Source organism: Triturus cristatus, chromosome 11 (genome assembly GCF_964204655.1).
Source record: "Triturus cristatus chromosome 11, aTriCri1.1, whole genome shotgun sequence".
Lineage (NCBI taxonomy): Eukaryota > Metazoa > Chordata > Amphibia > Caudata > Salamandridae > Triturus > Triturus cristatus.
The window spans coordinates 155,978,181-155,994,906 of record NC_140594.1 but is presented as its reverse complement, the minus strand read 5'-3'; the positions used below and the strand labels follow the sequence as shown (position 1 = coordinate 155,994,906).

The 16,726-nt window shown below is 48.4% G+C and overlaps 1 protein-coding gene across 2 annotated transcripts in view; it reads left to right on the top strand.

Annotated features, from left to right (window-relative positions):
- KNTC1 (kinetochore associated 1) overlaps positions 1-16,726 on the top strand; it is a 1,031,844-nt gene that overhangs the window by 376,363 nt on the left and 638,755 nt on the right. For both annotated transcript variants that reach the window (XM_085636469.1, XM_085636468.1), the window contains exons 38-39: positions 5,315-5,371; positions 14,046-14,209. In XM_085636469.1, the coding sequence (XP_085492595.1) occupies positions 5,315-5,371; positions 14,046-14,209 (221 nt within the window). The remainder of the gene's footprint in view (positions 1-5,314; positions 5,372-14,045; positions 14,210-16,726) is intronic.

Here is a 16,726-nt window from a genome sequence, read left to right as displayed (position 1 = left end):
ATTCCACCACGAGCCCACTCAACACGCAAGTTGGGGGCTTCCATGGCCTTCCTAGGAAACATTCCCCTGCATGATATATGCAGAGCAGCCACATGGTCCACTACACACACATTTACAAAACACTATTGCGTAGATGTGCAGTCAAAACAGCAGGCAGCTGTAGGACAGGCTGTTCTCAAAACACTTTTTCAGACCGCTGCAGCTGGCACGGGTAGCCGCCGCCAATAGAGGGCACTGCTATGTATTCTATGCACAGATATGAATTCAGCAGCCCACATGCCTCGAACTGAATATGCTACTTACCAGTATGCATCTGTTCTTGGCATGTAGGGCTGCTGACATTCATATCGCCCTCCCTCCTCCCCGGCGCCTGTCGCAGCTGCAGCTCTCAGAATTATTGCAAGCATGGTCATCACTTTCTGTATCTACTCCATCACTGCCACAATGGCGAAAAACAATCTGAGGATGGAGAGGATGCCCATGCGCACTGTAGTCCAGGGGAGGAGTCACCTATCCAAGGATACTTCGAAGACTCTTCCAGGACAACAACGTGCAAACATCCGGACCCAACACTAGGCGGCGATCTATGCACAGATATGAATGTCAGCAGCCCTACATGCCAAGAACAGATGCATACTGGTAAGTAGCATATTCATTACTTCATTTGTGATTGTGTGCCTACTTACGATTGCACTTCTGTACACAAATTCCTTTATTGCTTTACATTACTGATCTACAATGACAGAAATCAAGGGTGGAATGTGGTCGGAGAAAGGATTTACCAAATATCTGGTATAAAGGCTCTGATGTTTGGTGGCTATATGACATCCCACTCTTGCCTGCAAGAGAACCTACCTCCAGTGATGCATTAAACCTCTGAAGAAGGGCAATCACCTGAAATGCATTGGGATTGGGGAGTTAACTAAACAAAACTTGAAATAAGTGAATTGATTTATGTAGAGAAATGAAATACAAATTATCCACACAATTCTAAATGAAGTCAAAGAAATAAAAAGTAACTGATTACAACACCAGATGGAACTTTGGTGTGAAAGTATAAAACAAAGACACATAAAAAGAACAGTTAAGATAAGGAAGAGAAGATTGACACCGGAACACAGATTGCCCACATGTAGGGTCATGTAGTCTACCCGTATTATTATATGCAGATGTCGCGGTATTCATCGCTAAAACTGCTTGAGGCTTGCAGTCCCTGTTAAATTCCTTTCTCAAGTTTATGCAAGAGCTGGACTTATAGATTAAGGAGTAGAAATCCTTTGTGATGGTAGTCGCCCCCCTGTTCCACCAAATCAACCAGGTTTAATTTGGAGTCTTGTGCTCTACCCAAGACCAGCGTATTTTCATACTTGGACCTGTTGTTTGACTCCGCATTAAGTTGGCAACCTCTAATTGATAGGAAAAAGGAGGATTTTATACTTGCAAACTCAGCATTTTTTAGCCTTGCCACAAGATTGGGTAGCAGACCTAACAGGGCCCACTGGCAGATTCATAGTGCAAAATGTCTCCAAAGTGACCTATGGGAGTGAAATGTGGGGATATGTTAATCAGGCCAAGTTGAAAATAGGGACAATTACATTTCTAAGGAGGCTTTTGTGCCTTCCACAAAGTACCCCCGCTTTTTCGGTGCCTGAGAAAGTATGCGTAGGCCAGTGCTTCATTTGTAAAACCATACGTGCCCGGGCTCTCGCCAGGAGACGACCCCGGCTCGCACCGCCCATTGCCCACACTGTCAATGACAGCACAGACACCACCACCAGCCACCACACTGCTGCACTTGTGACAATTCAGACTGTTCGAGGTTCCCCGAGGCTAAAAGAATGGTTTGGGAGGCAGGTTTTAGTTGTTTTAATGTCTGTTTGATTAATGAACTGTTGTGCTCATCTCTATATTACATAAACAGCGCCACCATGTGGCAGCTATCATATGTGCTGGTGTTGACAATTAAGAGAGTGTGCCCAGCCTCGGAAACCACCGGCTCAAATTGAGGACTGGTGTAGGCTATATATATATATCTCCGATCTCATGGCCTTTTGCACTTTGGCTGAATATTTGGTCAAGGCCTGGTATTAAACTAAGCAAGGAGATTCTGAGGTTGTTTGTTCATCGACCATGCACTTTATATCCCCTGGCTTAAGTTTATCAGGGTCCCCTTTCAGAATCTAAGTAGGGGTGACCGATTTAGCTCACTTGATGGGATTTGTAAGGCTCATTACACTTGGGTTAAAGATCACTTTTTCAGGCAATGGCTTATGGATAGAGAGAGGACTGAACTAGCTAAGCCATGTGCCCGACAACAGGTTCTGTTGAAGACCGCGTTAACCACAGAACCATACCTCCTTTTGGTAAGAACAGGCGTGATCAATTCCTGTTAACCAGGTTTCAATTGGATTTATTGCCCTTTTTGTTGCTTGTATATCCCCGGGGAAAGAACACGGGGCATACACTGCGTTGTACTGTGTTCTGCAATTTTTATTCGGTGCCCCCGGAAGGTGTACCTTGTCCCTATTATGAATAGGGCACATTTTTTCCCAAGTTAGGCTGGCTCTTATGTATTCACAGATTCTCTCGGGGAATATTATTTTTAGTGTTCTTAGCTCCTTGAAAGTCCCTGCAAGGCTGAGGAACAGCAGTGATTGAGGCCCCGTTGAGTTCTGTGTGTCATGATGTTCTGTGCAACAGTTTTTGAACGTTCAGAACTGTTTTTAGTTTCACTGATGTTTCATGCAACCATTTATCTGCACTCATTGTGGATTTTATTGGGTGTTTTGTTTTATTGCACCTGCTTTTACAAAAACGAATAAAGCTGATTTGATTTCATTTGACCCTGGAAGTAGAGCGGGCGAACGGGAGGACGCGAACCCCAACTGGGCTATGTGCAGATCCAAGTTAACACAGGGGCCGGGTGATGATTAGGACACGCCCAGCCTGCACACGAAACTAAGGAGACAGTGACCATAGATCGAATAGGAAAGAGACAAAAATCAGTTTGCAAAATGGAGGAGTGCAGGAGACCATACAGCACATTTGCGACCCAAACTCTGTCCTTTGCGACTTCCAATGTGTTACACTCTTCGCCCTTGGAGGACTTCTTTCCTCTCTGGCGTGAGCGAGGTTGCTGCGTGGGATGTAGGCATGACTGCTCTCCTGTGCTCACTTTGCCCTTTACTAGTCTGATGTTTACATTGTTGGATGCAGAATGAGCAGATATCTATCTCTTTAAATATGAAATGCCTTCAATAATAAGTTAACCTTTTTCAACACTTGAAGTGGTTCCTAATCTGAGAGCTTGCTCTATTACAGCCGTCTCTGCACTCCTACAGTGAACCCCGTACAGTAGATCAAGCAATCCTTTCTTAGTAACAATGAGTGACTGCCAACAACACATTTGTAAAACCTGTGGTCACATTCCTTTAAAGAAGTACTCCATCAGACACTACTTCAAATTCGTGATTGATTAGATCGCACTGCTGATTTACCAATGTGAAAAATCTCAATTTATTTCAAGAAAAACACTTGCGTTTCATTTGTGTCCCGTCGGCCCCTATTTGATTCAACATGTGAATAGAGAGGATGTTTGAGTCTCCAATAATTTTGTTTTGTTAGGTGTTTTTTCTTTAAGGTTGAGCAAATACTGTAACGAAGTACGACGTGCTCTGTAATAACAAGCACTGGCAAAGCCAAAAAGTCTCACCTTTGAGACCTATTGACTTTGCCATGCTGCACAACATCCTTGATGCTGTGCAGCATGTCTAAACTAAAACAAAAAAAGCTGTTGCACGGCTGCCTGCGTAATTTTGTAGGTGAGTGCACCACGCATGCGCACACCTTCAAAATGAAACCGCTGCTTATTTTAGGTCGAGCCTGGGCAGCGCATGCGCTGCTCTGTGAGGCATGCTGTATTGGAGTATGGAGTTGAAGCTCCGCCCACCCTTCACCCATATTTTTTATTGGTTTGTGTCATTGTCCTTTGTAAATGCTGCCTTCTGATTCGTTAATATGCTTGTTAGTCCCTCCTTAGTCCCGCTTATCTTCATTTGTAACCTCCAATGAGGACTGGCCCTTTTACTTCGGTTTTTACACTGTATGTCTTATTTAGTCTGTAAGCACTATTTTCTTTAATGAGTTTCTCCTACTGCAGGCACAACATGCTTTCCTGCAACATTCAGCGCACCATGCACACTTTCACTTTCCAAGCATCCCGGGACAATGGCGGCCGCTTCTTTAACATGGAATAGGTCTCGCATTTACAAGAGTTTTAGCTATTGGCATTGTAAATGACAATGCCTTTTATTTATGTGATAATTATCAAAACAGAAAATAAAAGGCATTGACATTTACAATGCCACTAGCTTAAACTCTCGCAAATGCGAGACCTATTGCAATGCAAATACTTGTTGTTTTAATATATTGAGCCCAGTCGAATCATGAACTAAAAACAAAACGAAATGCACAAAAGCATTTCCATTTTTTTTTTAAAGTAGGGGAGAGTGGAAGCAACAGTGGGTGAAAGCAATGGCAGGTGGAGCAACTGGGTGGTCGGATCAACACAAGGGCCCACGAGGGGATGCAAAAGCAGCACAGGAAGGGCGGGGTGAGACGCGGAAGCCACAAGGGGCTGGCAGGGGATACAAAAGGAAAACTGGGGGAGAAAGGGGGACACAGAAGCAACACGGGTGCGTGCTGATGCAACACCTTGCAGTGCACGGTGAGCATAACGGGGAGTGGGCGGGAGAAGCACGCTGGGAAAGGCAGCAGCATAAGGGCGAGAGAAGTGCTTACACAAAAAGAAAAAAAGTAGTTCCCAGACTTCGAGCACAGACACCAAGCAAATGCACAATGCTGTATGTAATGGACAAACACAACATTTGCAGGCTTGAACACATATAGGAAGTAGGCAGATGAGTGACAAAAGACAAAACCAATGTTAAGCAATGGGTGGAATGCATTTCTCTTTCTCCACGGCCCCAATATGTCTTATAAACCAGACAGCTGTGTTGTTCAGTAGGCTTTGACCTGAAAATCACTGGCAAACACAGGTGTGTCCAAGGACAAGTACTCACAAAGTGGACTGAAGCCTATTGCCCCTAATAACTGCATATTTGCTTACAATTTAAATGTTTTAGGTAGCACTTGTCTGAATTTGTACATATCCTTAAAATTAATTATGCCACTATGAGAACTGACACTCATGGAAAAATAGTCACGTTGTTAAACAGATCCCAAAAGTTATTTCTATTAATGTAATGTTTTAGAAGAAAAACATGAAATAACAACAATTTCATATTTGTTGCAGATGAAGTCGTTTATCCATTGGACTGCAGAAACCTGGCACACTGTTCTTATGTCAAAGGTATTGTAAATAATGTTGTATGGTATTATTTATATTAAGTTCATGTATGATGCCTCAGTGGTCTTCAATGCATCGTAAATGTAAATGATCTTAGTATTAGGTGAAGTGAAGAGATGGCAGTACAAGGTGGGCTACTCTTTGTAAATTATGTTAAGGTAACTTGCTTTTCTACCTCATGTGATTTCCACTAATATTCATCAACATAGATCTTCATAAACCTGGATCACATCTATCGATTTCTTGGATCACAAAAAACGCTCTTTCACGCGATAAATATATGTTCCTAAAATTAAATCTGTTGTGGAATTCAGAGAATATGCCTGTTATCTGAAAGAGACACGTTAGTGATGGATTTCTTATCTTAGAATATCCCCAGGCGTCAGACTGGATCCGTAAAGTTTTTTGTAGCAGTACCCCTGCGCATCAGTGGGTGGCGTTGTGCAGCTCCGCGTCCGTCACTGGCGTCGTAAGCGCCGAGAAGATGTCACGGAGACTACTTAGGTGCGCAGATCCGGATAGAGCACGTACCATAGTCACTTTTTGACTACTCTTTCAAGACTTTTGTCTCCCCTTTTTTCTCCTGGTGCACGTAGGGATGCCTGGATTTAAGTCCTGTGGGGCCTGCCGTTGCAATATGTCAGTGGCGGACCCCTATGATGTTTGCCTCTACTGCCTGGAGACCAACCACTACTCCCGGGCCTGCCGGGATTGTCGGGCCATGGCCCCGAAGGCCTTGAAGGAGCGGCGCCGGAAGCTGCTGGAGGTCCGGCACTCGTCCCAACGCCGCTCCAGGTCCAGGGACCGTTCCCGGGGCCGCCGCCGTCGCTCCTCGGGCTCCAAGTCTTCACCCTCGGATTCCAGTAAGCGATGACATAAAAAGAAGTCGAAGAAGCGTGTTCGCTCTCCGACGTCCCCCCGTCAGTCTACGGATGCGGACGAAGGGGACAGGGGTTCTGCCCCTGAGGCTCCCTTGGGGCCTGGGAGTCCCGCGGCCTACCTGCCTTACCCGGGTCCGTCGGCGACTCCCGAACAGGTGCAATAGTTTCTTGCCACCATGGACCGCCTTTTTAGGCCTCGGGCTCCTGTCGGCGCGCCTTCGGGCCCGTGGTCCCGTGTCCAGATCCTGTTGGCCCGTCGGCGCCACCGGCGGATCCTGCTTCGACGCCACAGGATCCTACGCTGTTGGCTCCGGCCCCGGTGCCACGAGGTCCGGCACTGCCGGCTCTGGCCCCAGCGCCGCCCTCGGCTCCGCCTCCGGCACCGCAGTGGGTGCCATTTGTTCCGGCCTTGCCCCGGTTCCAGGACCATTTCGTTCCTGCCTGGGATCCGCATTGGGACACGGCGCGAGCCCGACCCCGGCCGGTGCTGTTCATGGCGCCGTTTGTCCCGGCTCCGGCTCTACCGCCGCGGCCGGTTCCTCCTGCTACGGAGGTGGAGGACGACTAGGAGTGGTCCTACGACCCTCTTGCCCATCAGTGTGTCTCCGAGCAGGACTGGGTGGGCAATCTGGAGGACACCGGCGACCTCGATGTCTCTACTGATCCGGGGTTTGCCTCTCCCCCGCCTACAATGGAGGAGGGCGCTTCCTACACAATGGTGCTCCGTCGGGCTGCTGAGGTCCTCAACCTCGATCTTCCTAAGGTGGCCCGCAAAACTAACCTCCTCACCGAGGTGCTCCAGACGGCATCTACTTCGTCAGAGCCACTGCTTCCCTTCAATGACACCCTCACCGACGTCCTGTTGGGCACTTGGACGCGACCGGCCACGGGGGCCTCTGTGGATAAGAATGTCGCCAGGCGTCACTGCCCGGCACCTGGTGACCCCGCGTTTCTGACCACTCATCCCACGCCTGAGAGTCTGGTCATCCAGGCCTTGACGTCACAGAGTGCTTTTCTCACGGCTCTGCCAAATAAGGACTCTAGGAAGCTGGAACATTTCGGTAAGCGGTTGTTCTCTTCGGCCAGCTTGGGGCTGCGGTCGGTGAACACCGTCTGCTTGTTGAGCCGCTATTCCTACGCGGTGTGGGATACCGTTGCTCAGGTGTTGCCTCAGTGCCCTGAGGAGGTCCAGGGTGTACTTTCCTGGGCGGTTGCTGAGGGTAAGGAAGCTGCTAAGTTCGCCATTCGGTGTGGTTTGGACACCGTTGACTCGATGGGCAGGGCGATTTCTATGACTATGGCGCTGCGTCTCCATGCCTGGTTGCGATCTGCTGGGTTCTCACCCGATGTCCAGAGCTCGCTCATGGATATGCCCTTTGATGGCACTCGCCTGTTTGGCGATAAGGCCGACAGTGCTCTGGTGTGTTTTAAGGACTCACGGCCACATCCAAGTCCTTGGGTCTTTCCTCGAAGACCCCGGCCACTCCTGGTTTTCGTTCCTTACGTGTCCAAGTCAGGGGTGCCCAGGCACGTTCCTTCAGCAAGCCTGTGCAGAACCAGCCTCAGCGCGGCCGCGGACGCGGCTTCTGCAGGGGCGGGTGTGGGAATCAGCGTGGGGGACAGTCCACCTTTGCCCCCATTGCTTCTACCTCCAAACCTTCCTAATCCGAGCTTTGTGGAGCAACCCACGCCGGTGGGTGGCAGGATCCGCTACCACCTCCCCCACTGGCGCGATATCACATTGGACAAGTGGGTGTTGCAGATCATCCTCAGAGGTTACTATCTTCCCTTTCAGTCCTCCCCTCCAGCCATGCAACCTCGGTGCCACCGCATGTCAGCGGATCACTTGGTACTTCTCCAGCAGGAAGTCACGGCTCTCTTGGCCAAGGGGGGGCCATCAAGTGCGTTCCCGGGCCAGAAGTAGGGAGTGGTTGTTATTCCCACTACTTTCTGGTCCCCAAGGAGGACACGGGGCCTGCGCCCCATCTTGGACCTCCGGAACGTCAATCGCTTCCTCCGGAAGGAAACGTTCAAAATGCTGACTCTGGCTCAGGTCCTGGCTGCCCTCGACCCTGGAGACTGGATGGTAGCGTTGGACTTGCAGGACGCTTATTTCCACATCCCCGTCCTGCCGGCCCACTGGCGTTACCTGCGGTTCACGGTAGGCCACGAGCACTTTCAGTTTACCGTGTTCCCCTCCGGTCTCACCAGTGCCCCTCGGGTGTTCACGAAAGTGATGGTGGTGGTCGCAGCTCATCTGCGCAGATTAGGGGTTCCAGTCTTCCCCTATCTCGACGATTGGTAGTTGAAGGCGGGCTCGCCCCGAACAGTCATCTCCCACCTCCAGACTACGGCCGACCTCCTGCATTCGCTGGGGTTCTCCATCAACGTGCCGAAGTCACATCTGAGTCCCTCCCAGAATCTCCTCTTCATCGGAGCGGTTCTGGACTCGGCGCAGTTTTGGGTCTATCCTCCCGAACAGCGGGTTCGGGATATTCAGGCTCTGATTCCGATCTTTCAGCCTTTATCCTGAGTTTCTGTCAGGATGGCCCTACGGCTGCTGGGTCTGATGGCCTCCTGCATCCTGTTTTACATCACGCCAGGTAGCGGATGCGGGCTCTGCAGTGGGACCTGAAGTTCCAGTGAGCTCAACATCAGGGCAACCTGTCCGACTACGTCCTGATCTCGGAGGGCACTGCAAGACAGTTGCTGTGGTGGCTCACGGACCGCGATTGGGTCAGTGGCAGATCCATCTCTCTACCCCAACCAGAGTACGTAGTGGTGACGGATGCGTCCCTCCTGGGATGGGGGGGCCACATGGGAGAGGCAGAGATCAGAGGCCTCTGGTCTCCGGCGGAGTCCCGGCTCCATATCAACCTATTGGAGCTGTGGGCGATCCGGCTTGCACTGAAGGCATTCCTTCCCTCTGTCTGGGGAAGTGTAGTGCAGGTGTTCACGGACAACACCACCGCCATGTGGTATTGCAACAAACAGGGCGGGGTGGGGTCGTGGACCCTATGTCAGGAGGTTCTGCGCCTCTGGACATGGCTGGAACATAAGGGCATCACCCTGGTGGTTCAACACCTGGCGGGCTCTCTGAACGCCAGGGCGGACGAACTCGGCCATCGGTGCATGATGGATCACGAGTGGCGTCTGAACTCGGACGTGGCGCAAGCTCTCTTTCGGCAGTGGGGAGAGCCTTGGTTAGATCTATTCGCCACCGAAGAGAACGCGCAATGTCATCAGTTCTGCGCGTTGGAATTTCCAAGGCGGCACTCGCTCAGAGACGCTTTTCGTCGCGAGTGGAGTTGCGGTCTGTTATACGCCTTTCCGCCTATACCACTTCTGCCCAGAGTGCTGAAGAAGATCAGGTGCGACCGGGCCCAAGTCCTTGTGGCTCCGGATTGGGCACGAAGATACTGGTATCCCGAGCTACTCAGTCTGTCAATCGATCCCCCAGTTCGACTGCCTCTTCAGGAGGACCTTCTGTCGCAGCAGCAGGGGATGGTCCTCCACCCGAACCTGTCCAGCCTCCACCTCCATGCGTGGAGATTGAGCGGCGATAGTTGATGCCATTTGACTTGCCTCCTGAAGTCTGTGATGTCATTCTGGCAGCCAGGCGTCCCTCCACTAAAACTGTATACGCCTGCAGGTGGAACAAATTTGTGGCATGGTGCACAGCAAATGCTGTGGATCCCCTTTCCGCCCCTCTTTCTGAGGTTCTCCTCTTTCTTATTTCCCGGGCCCAGCAGGGCTCTGCTATGGGCACCATCAATGGATATCTTTCAGCTGTGTCAGCCTTCTTGAGGCTTCCTGATCAGCCTTCTCTTTTCACGTCCCCTGTTGTCAATAGATTCTTGAAAGGCATTACTCACATGTTTCCGCCTGTTCCCTTTGTAATGCCTCAGTGGGACTTGAATCTGGTGTTAACTTATCTGATGTGCGCTCCCTTTGAGCCACTTCATAACTGTCCTCTTCGTCTTCTGAGTCTCAAGACTGCTTTCCTGGTTGCCATCACCTCTGCCAGGAGAGTGAGTGAGCTCCAGACTCTTTCATCTAAACCTCCTTTCCTTTCTGTCCATCCGGACAAGGTTTTTCTGAGGACTCGTCCTTCTTTTCTTCTTAAGGTGGTTACTGCCTTTCACATCGAGCAGTCCATTAGCTTGCCCACCTTCTTTCTGCCTTCTTTCTGCCTCCACATCCCTCGAAAGAGGAAGAGAGGATCCACCGTCTGGACCCAAAACGTGCGCTCTCCTTTTATCTGGACCGCACAAAACAGTTCCGGGTGTACGACCAACTCTTTGTTGGCTACGTGGCTACGTGGCGACGGGCGGTGCACAAGCGAACCATCTCTCGGTGGGTCGTTTTGTGCATTAAGGTCTGTTATTCGCTAAGAAGGATCATCCTGTGGGGCTGAAGGCCCATTCCACTCTGGCCACAGCGGCTACTACTGCCTTGGGACGGGGAGTCCCTCTGCAGGACATTTGTCAGGCAGCTACGTGGGCCTCGCTGCACACGTTTGCCAAGCATTACTGTCTGGACAGCCAAGTCCGGAGAGACTGCTTCTTTGGCCGTTCCGTTCTCCAGGACTTCCTGGTGTTATCTTGGTTCGCAAACCCACCACCGGGGTTGGTATTGCTGGGGTATCTATTCTAAGGTAAGGAATCTAACTAACGTCTTTCTTTCAGATGCACAAGTTACTTACCTTCGGTAACAATATATCTGTAAGAAACATTAGTTAGTTAGACTCCTTACCGCCCCACCCATCCACCCCGTTCTGCGAACCGATATTTAGGTTAAGGTCATCCCTTTCAGGGCCCTAGTTTCATGGCACCAGTGTCGGTTTCTTGCATGGCTCTGCGTTCCTGGCGCTGAAAGCTATGTACAGAACTGACGTCCGTGCGTGAGGGCGGCGTCTAAGTACTCCGACTACATCATCCCGGCGATCACGACGACGGACGCGGAGCCGCAGACCATGCCTACTGACGCGCAGGGGTACTGCTGACGAACAATCTTTCTGGATCCATCCTGATGCCTGGGGATATTCTAAGGTAAGGAATCTAACTAACTAATGTTTCTTTCAGATATATAGTTACCGAAGGTAAGTAACTTGTGCTTCCCTGCCATCCCATATGCTTTGTTGCATCTCTCCAGATGCTTTTGACATTTTTAGTCACTAGTGGGACCCCTGCCAGAAAATATAATGGGTCGGCATGTTCGAAGGTTTACCTTTCGCTATTGGAAGCCAGGTTCGGGAACCCAGCCATTAATTACCACTAAATGTGTCATGTGGTAATAACTCACAGGCATCAGTTAAAACATTTAATGCCAAGGAGACTACCGAAGGGAAGCAATCCTCTGGATTCAGTGGATTATCTAAAATAAAAAGCACTGAGTTTGCACTAAGAACAAGTCTGCAGCTCAGTTTCAGCATTACAGATGCAACAAAAAATCTGCATGATTCCTTCCTTGGAGCCGAGCTCCCATAGTTGTCGATCAATGAGCATTCCACTCCAGGGTTTGGTCAACTTTCTTCCTTTGAATCTCAGTGGTCTTCAATTAGAAAGGACAATGGATGATGAAAATCATTTGCAGAGGGCCAAGGAGATCATTAGAAGCTTGTGTTTCTAATAGTTACTGGACTGGTTCCAGTTCAGCAACGACAAAAGCGATATGTAAAGTGCAACAGATGCTCTGGGGAGTGTCCCGTTGCTAGAACTATAGGGAGTGAGTTAAGCCAGATCAAAAAGCCAAGTCTTCAACTTTTTCCCAAATCCCATAATCAGATCAGAAGAAAGAACTGTGGTTTCACATCAGTACTTCATAGTCCCCTTAGATACAAGGTAAATCCTAGATTCCACAACATAAACCAATTCCTCCTAGCCAATATATTTCACATGATAGGTCTTGAGGCGTGTTGCAGAGGGACCGCGCAGCATCAGAAGACCTGCATCATTTCACATAACCATGGAGAATAAGCATCATCGTTACTTCAGGGGTGCCTTTAGGTGGTCAACATTATCAGTACAAATGCTTCCACGTCAGCCTAAACTTGCCTCCAAGAGTGTTTGTGAAATTCACCAGTACTTCGATGATTATCTGTAAGAGCTTATTCTCTGTAAAAAGCACTCCAGAATCTTTAGATTCTTTTGAAAGAGCAAGAGGATTCTGCTGGTCTCTACCATAAGGACCATAAAGATTATATACTTTCTTAAAGTATATAATCTGCCAAAGAGAGAAGTACAGAAGACAATTTCTAACTTTACAAAGAGACCTCAAGTGCTACACTGTGGTCGCAGTGTCTTCTAGGCCTCCCGGCTTCAAGAATCCATGTGGTCCCTATTGCCCATCTGAAGATGAATCTGGTATATCCATCAGGCTCTTCACTTACAGCCTAATTGAGAGCCTCAGTTTAAGAAAATGATTATCACAAATGTGTCTTTTTTTCTTGCATGGTTTCCACCCTCTCATGTAGGTGCTGTAAATCAATCTGCATGAAGTATGTAGCCCTCACGAAAAGCATGATTTGGAAAAGTTATTGCCCTTCTGGAATGTGTTTTCGGGCCTTCTCCCAAATGTTTTTATTGACTGCATTTCTTGATAGTCATTGTAGCAAACCTAATGAGTCAAATATTACTGAAAGGCCTCGCTTGGAATGATAACATTGACCATAAGATTCAATGTTATTTAAAAATGTAGCATCTAGCCTGTAAACCGAGTGCGCCCAGAAGCTGCCTGCATTTTTAGTTTTTAGTGTATCCCCTAATCTTAACTGCTCTTTACATTTTCCAGTAAATAAGTCCTATTCTTTGAAGGTGTATATTTAGTGAAACATTATCCCAATTACTGTGTCATAATGCATCATTCTCTTTTTACCCCCTATCTTCTCCTTACCTATGTCTTGCCTACTTGACTCAATTTTTGAAGAGTTAAGTGCCTAAAGTGAAAAACCTGGTTGGAGTGCAGTTGTACTGGAAGCCCGGGAACACCCCAGAAGAATAGGGGTATAGATATATATTCAGGTATAGCATGTGTAAAATGGGCAGTATGATGAGGAAAATGAGGGGAGCACACTGATTTTTAACAATAGGGCATATACAATTGGATTTAATTCTATGCTACTTTATTAATGTTTCCTGATTTTATTATAGATGTTGTTAGGTACATGACGCTCTTTATGGCATTATGTCAGACTATCAAATCTTAGTCATTGTGAAAGAGAGTCACAGTAAAAAGAGCCCCGAAACATTGACTCTCTTATGCTAAAAGAAACACACATAGTTTATGTATAATAAAAGTAGTTGCAGGACCAAGGATTCAGTATGGATACATTATATTGTGAGGGTATTTACTCTATTAGGATCATCCTGCCCTTTGGCATTTGGTTGTATACTTGAATTAACTGACAATTTCATTGTTGATGTATTTTGAAAAACATTTTGATACATAATAATAAATGCACAGTTTTAAATTTCTTGGTCGTCATCTTCATTTATATAACAGTAATAAACAAGATGTGATGTGTCCTCCAGGCTAGCAATTAATTTCCTTTGATTTACTTATATGAATGAGAAATGCTTATGGTATGAGTAATTTGTTTTCCCATTTTTACCATATCCAATAATTGACACCAGTTGATGAACCACAGTACCTGCACAACATACAGCCCAGTAACCATTGACTGGCCTTTAAGGCACCTAAAAAAGGCCTCAAGCAAATTACTGATAAGATCTTAAGCCGATCCTATTGTTATGAATAAACAAGTTCATGTTTGATTAGCCTTTGTTGTTTTGTAGGTCGGAATCTGCTTTTGCCCACCATGAACCCCATTAGCACGTTGCTGCAAAACTTGCAGGAAAGCAGCCAATGCGAGCTAGTCTTGAGACTTGCTGTAAGATCCTTTGGAAGTTGTCTTCAACATGCGATTTCCAACAACATGGACATTCGTTTGAGTGCAAAGGTAAGGATAAAGAAAAAGAGTGAATAAACTGCTCATAAGCACTCATGGTGGTGATTTTACTTGTAGCCTATGTTTTCCATATTTCATCATTTATTTAATTCTGATAACACTGGGCCACTCTGTGGCTTTCTAAGTCTTTACTGCAAAGTGGCTAGAATGAATGATATTGCTGGAGTGATTTTTTTTTCTCCCTTGACACGTACCAGGTTTATCTTATAAAGACTTCTAGCCTCAGACTCCTTACCAAGGTGTCAAACTGGATCCGGAACATTTGTTGGTGTCACGCTGGAAGTGACGTGCGTGGTACCTATATAGGCACCACCTGCTCGCTGACGTCTGCTCTTTCCTTTCCGTGCAAGATAGTGCTGATCCATTCAGAGCTACCCTCTTATGATTTTTGACTGGCTTTTTTTTCAAATGTTTGTCAACATCTTTTGAGGGATTTCTATCCTGGTGTGACAGGATGTTCCTTAAGAAACTGGCTGGTTTCAAACCATTTGATGCCTGTCACAGGTATGTCTGTGACAGACCCAAACTTGGTGTGTTTATGCCTCTTGGATTGGGATCACAGCTCCAAGACCTGCAAGGACTGCCGTGCCATGCATCGGAAGACGCTGGAGGAGCGATCACTTAACCTTCGGGCCGCCCAATAACACCGCAATGCTCATGATCTCGGTTGCACAGAAGGTCACAGGACCATTAGCGGAGCCGCATCTGGTGATCGTCTCCTTCGGAATCAGGTAAGTCCTACAAGCACAAGAAATTGAAGAGATCTTCAACTTTGCAGCACTCGTTGAAGGCTTTTGACTAGTCTTGAGAGCTTCTGCACTCCATGCCTCACACTTCGGCAGAGCCTGAGTCAGAGTCTGCTCATCGCTTCCCTGGCTTTCCTAGACCTGGTGCGACCCCTGACCAGCATGAGGAATTTTAAGAGGCAATGCACCTCCTATTTGGGCAGCCTGGCCCCTCTGGAGCGCCTTCAGGCCCCACAGGCATGAGAGGGCCCCCCCACTGGATCCTCATGTGTGGGTTCTCTTACAGAGGACAGGTAGCCAGAGGTTGGGCCAGTCCACCAACCCAACCCTCCAAGCACCCCCTGCCAGCAGCGGCACCTGCAAACCCACTGTAGTTTACACCATCACCTGCACCACTGGCAGTTAGTAATTTTGGACAGTTGGGTTTTTCAAATCGTCCAAAGGGGCTACTTCAGCCCTTTGTAACTATCTTCCACCCATGCCAGCCACTTATGACCAGCTGATGGAGGACCACCTCTCCTTGCGCCATCAGAAAGTGCTTGCTCTCTTGGCCAAGGGAGCCGTAGGGAGTGTTCTGGCATCAGAAGTTGGTCATGGCTGCTACTCCCGCAACTTTCTGCTGCCAAGAAGGATGGAGATCTTCGTCTTGTCCTAGATCTGCGCCTCATCAATCTCTTCCTGGAAAAAGGAGAAATTAAAGATGCTAACGCAAGTTATGGTGGTAGTTGCAGCTCATCTACGGAGGGAGGGGATTACAGTCTTTCCCTACCTCGGTGATTGGCAGTTGAAGGTGGGCTCGCCCTAGGCAGTCTTGTTCCACCTCCAGACCACAGTGGACCTTCTGCACTTGATGGGGTTCATTATCAACATGGCAAAGCCACTCCTGACTCTTTCCCAGACACTCCCTTTTATCCGAGCTGTTCTGTACACAGTGCAGTTTCAGGCATATCCTCCCGAGCAACAAATGCAGGATAGTCAGCCTCTATCCTTGATTTTGGTGAGAATTACCCTGCGGTTGTTGGGTGTCTTGGCTTCCAGCATCCTGCTTGTAACTCAAGCCTGTTGGCATATGAGGGCACGGCAGTGGGAACTGAAGTCCCAGCTAGTGCAGCATCAGGGGAATCTCTACGACATGGTCCAGATCTCAGAAAGAACTGAAAAAGATCGGCACTAGTAGCTGATGAACCGCAATTGGGTCCGTGGAAGACATCTCTTCCTTCCCAAACCAGAGCTGACTGTGGTGACGGAAGCATCACTTCTGGATTGGGGTGGCCACCTGCGAGAGGTGGAAATCAGCGGACTCCGGGCCCCAGCAGAGCCCGAGCTCTACATCAGCCTATTGGGGCATCAGGGGATACGTTTGGTATCGAAAGTCTTTCTTCCTTCGATCAATGGAAGGCTGGTAAATGGACAACACAGCCACCATAGAGTTGTTACTGCAGCAAACAGGGCGGGGTGGGGTTGTGGACCCTTTGTCAAGAGACTCTGTGTCTCTGGACGTGGCTGGAACACCAGGGCATTTCCCTGGTGGTTCAACACCTGGGGAGCTCTCTGAACGCCAGGGCGGATGAAGCCAGCCGGAGATCCCTGGTGGATCACAAATGGCATCTCTACCCGAAGGTGGTGCAAGGCCTCTTTCCAGCATTTGGGAGAGCCTTTGTTAGATCTATACGCCGCTGCACGGAAGGCTCACGTCTGAAGTTTTGCCTGATAGCGTTTCCATGGCAACTCTCCCTCAGATGCTTTTAATCTCAAGTGGGGG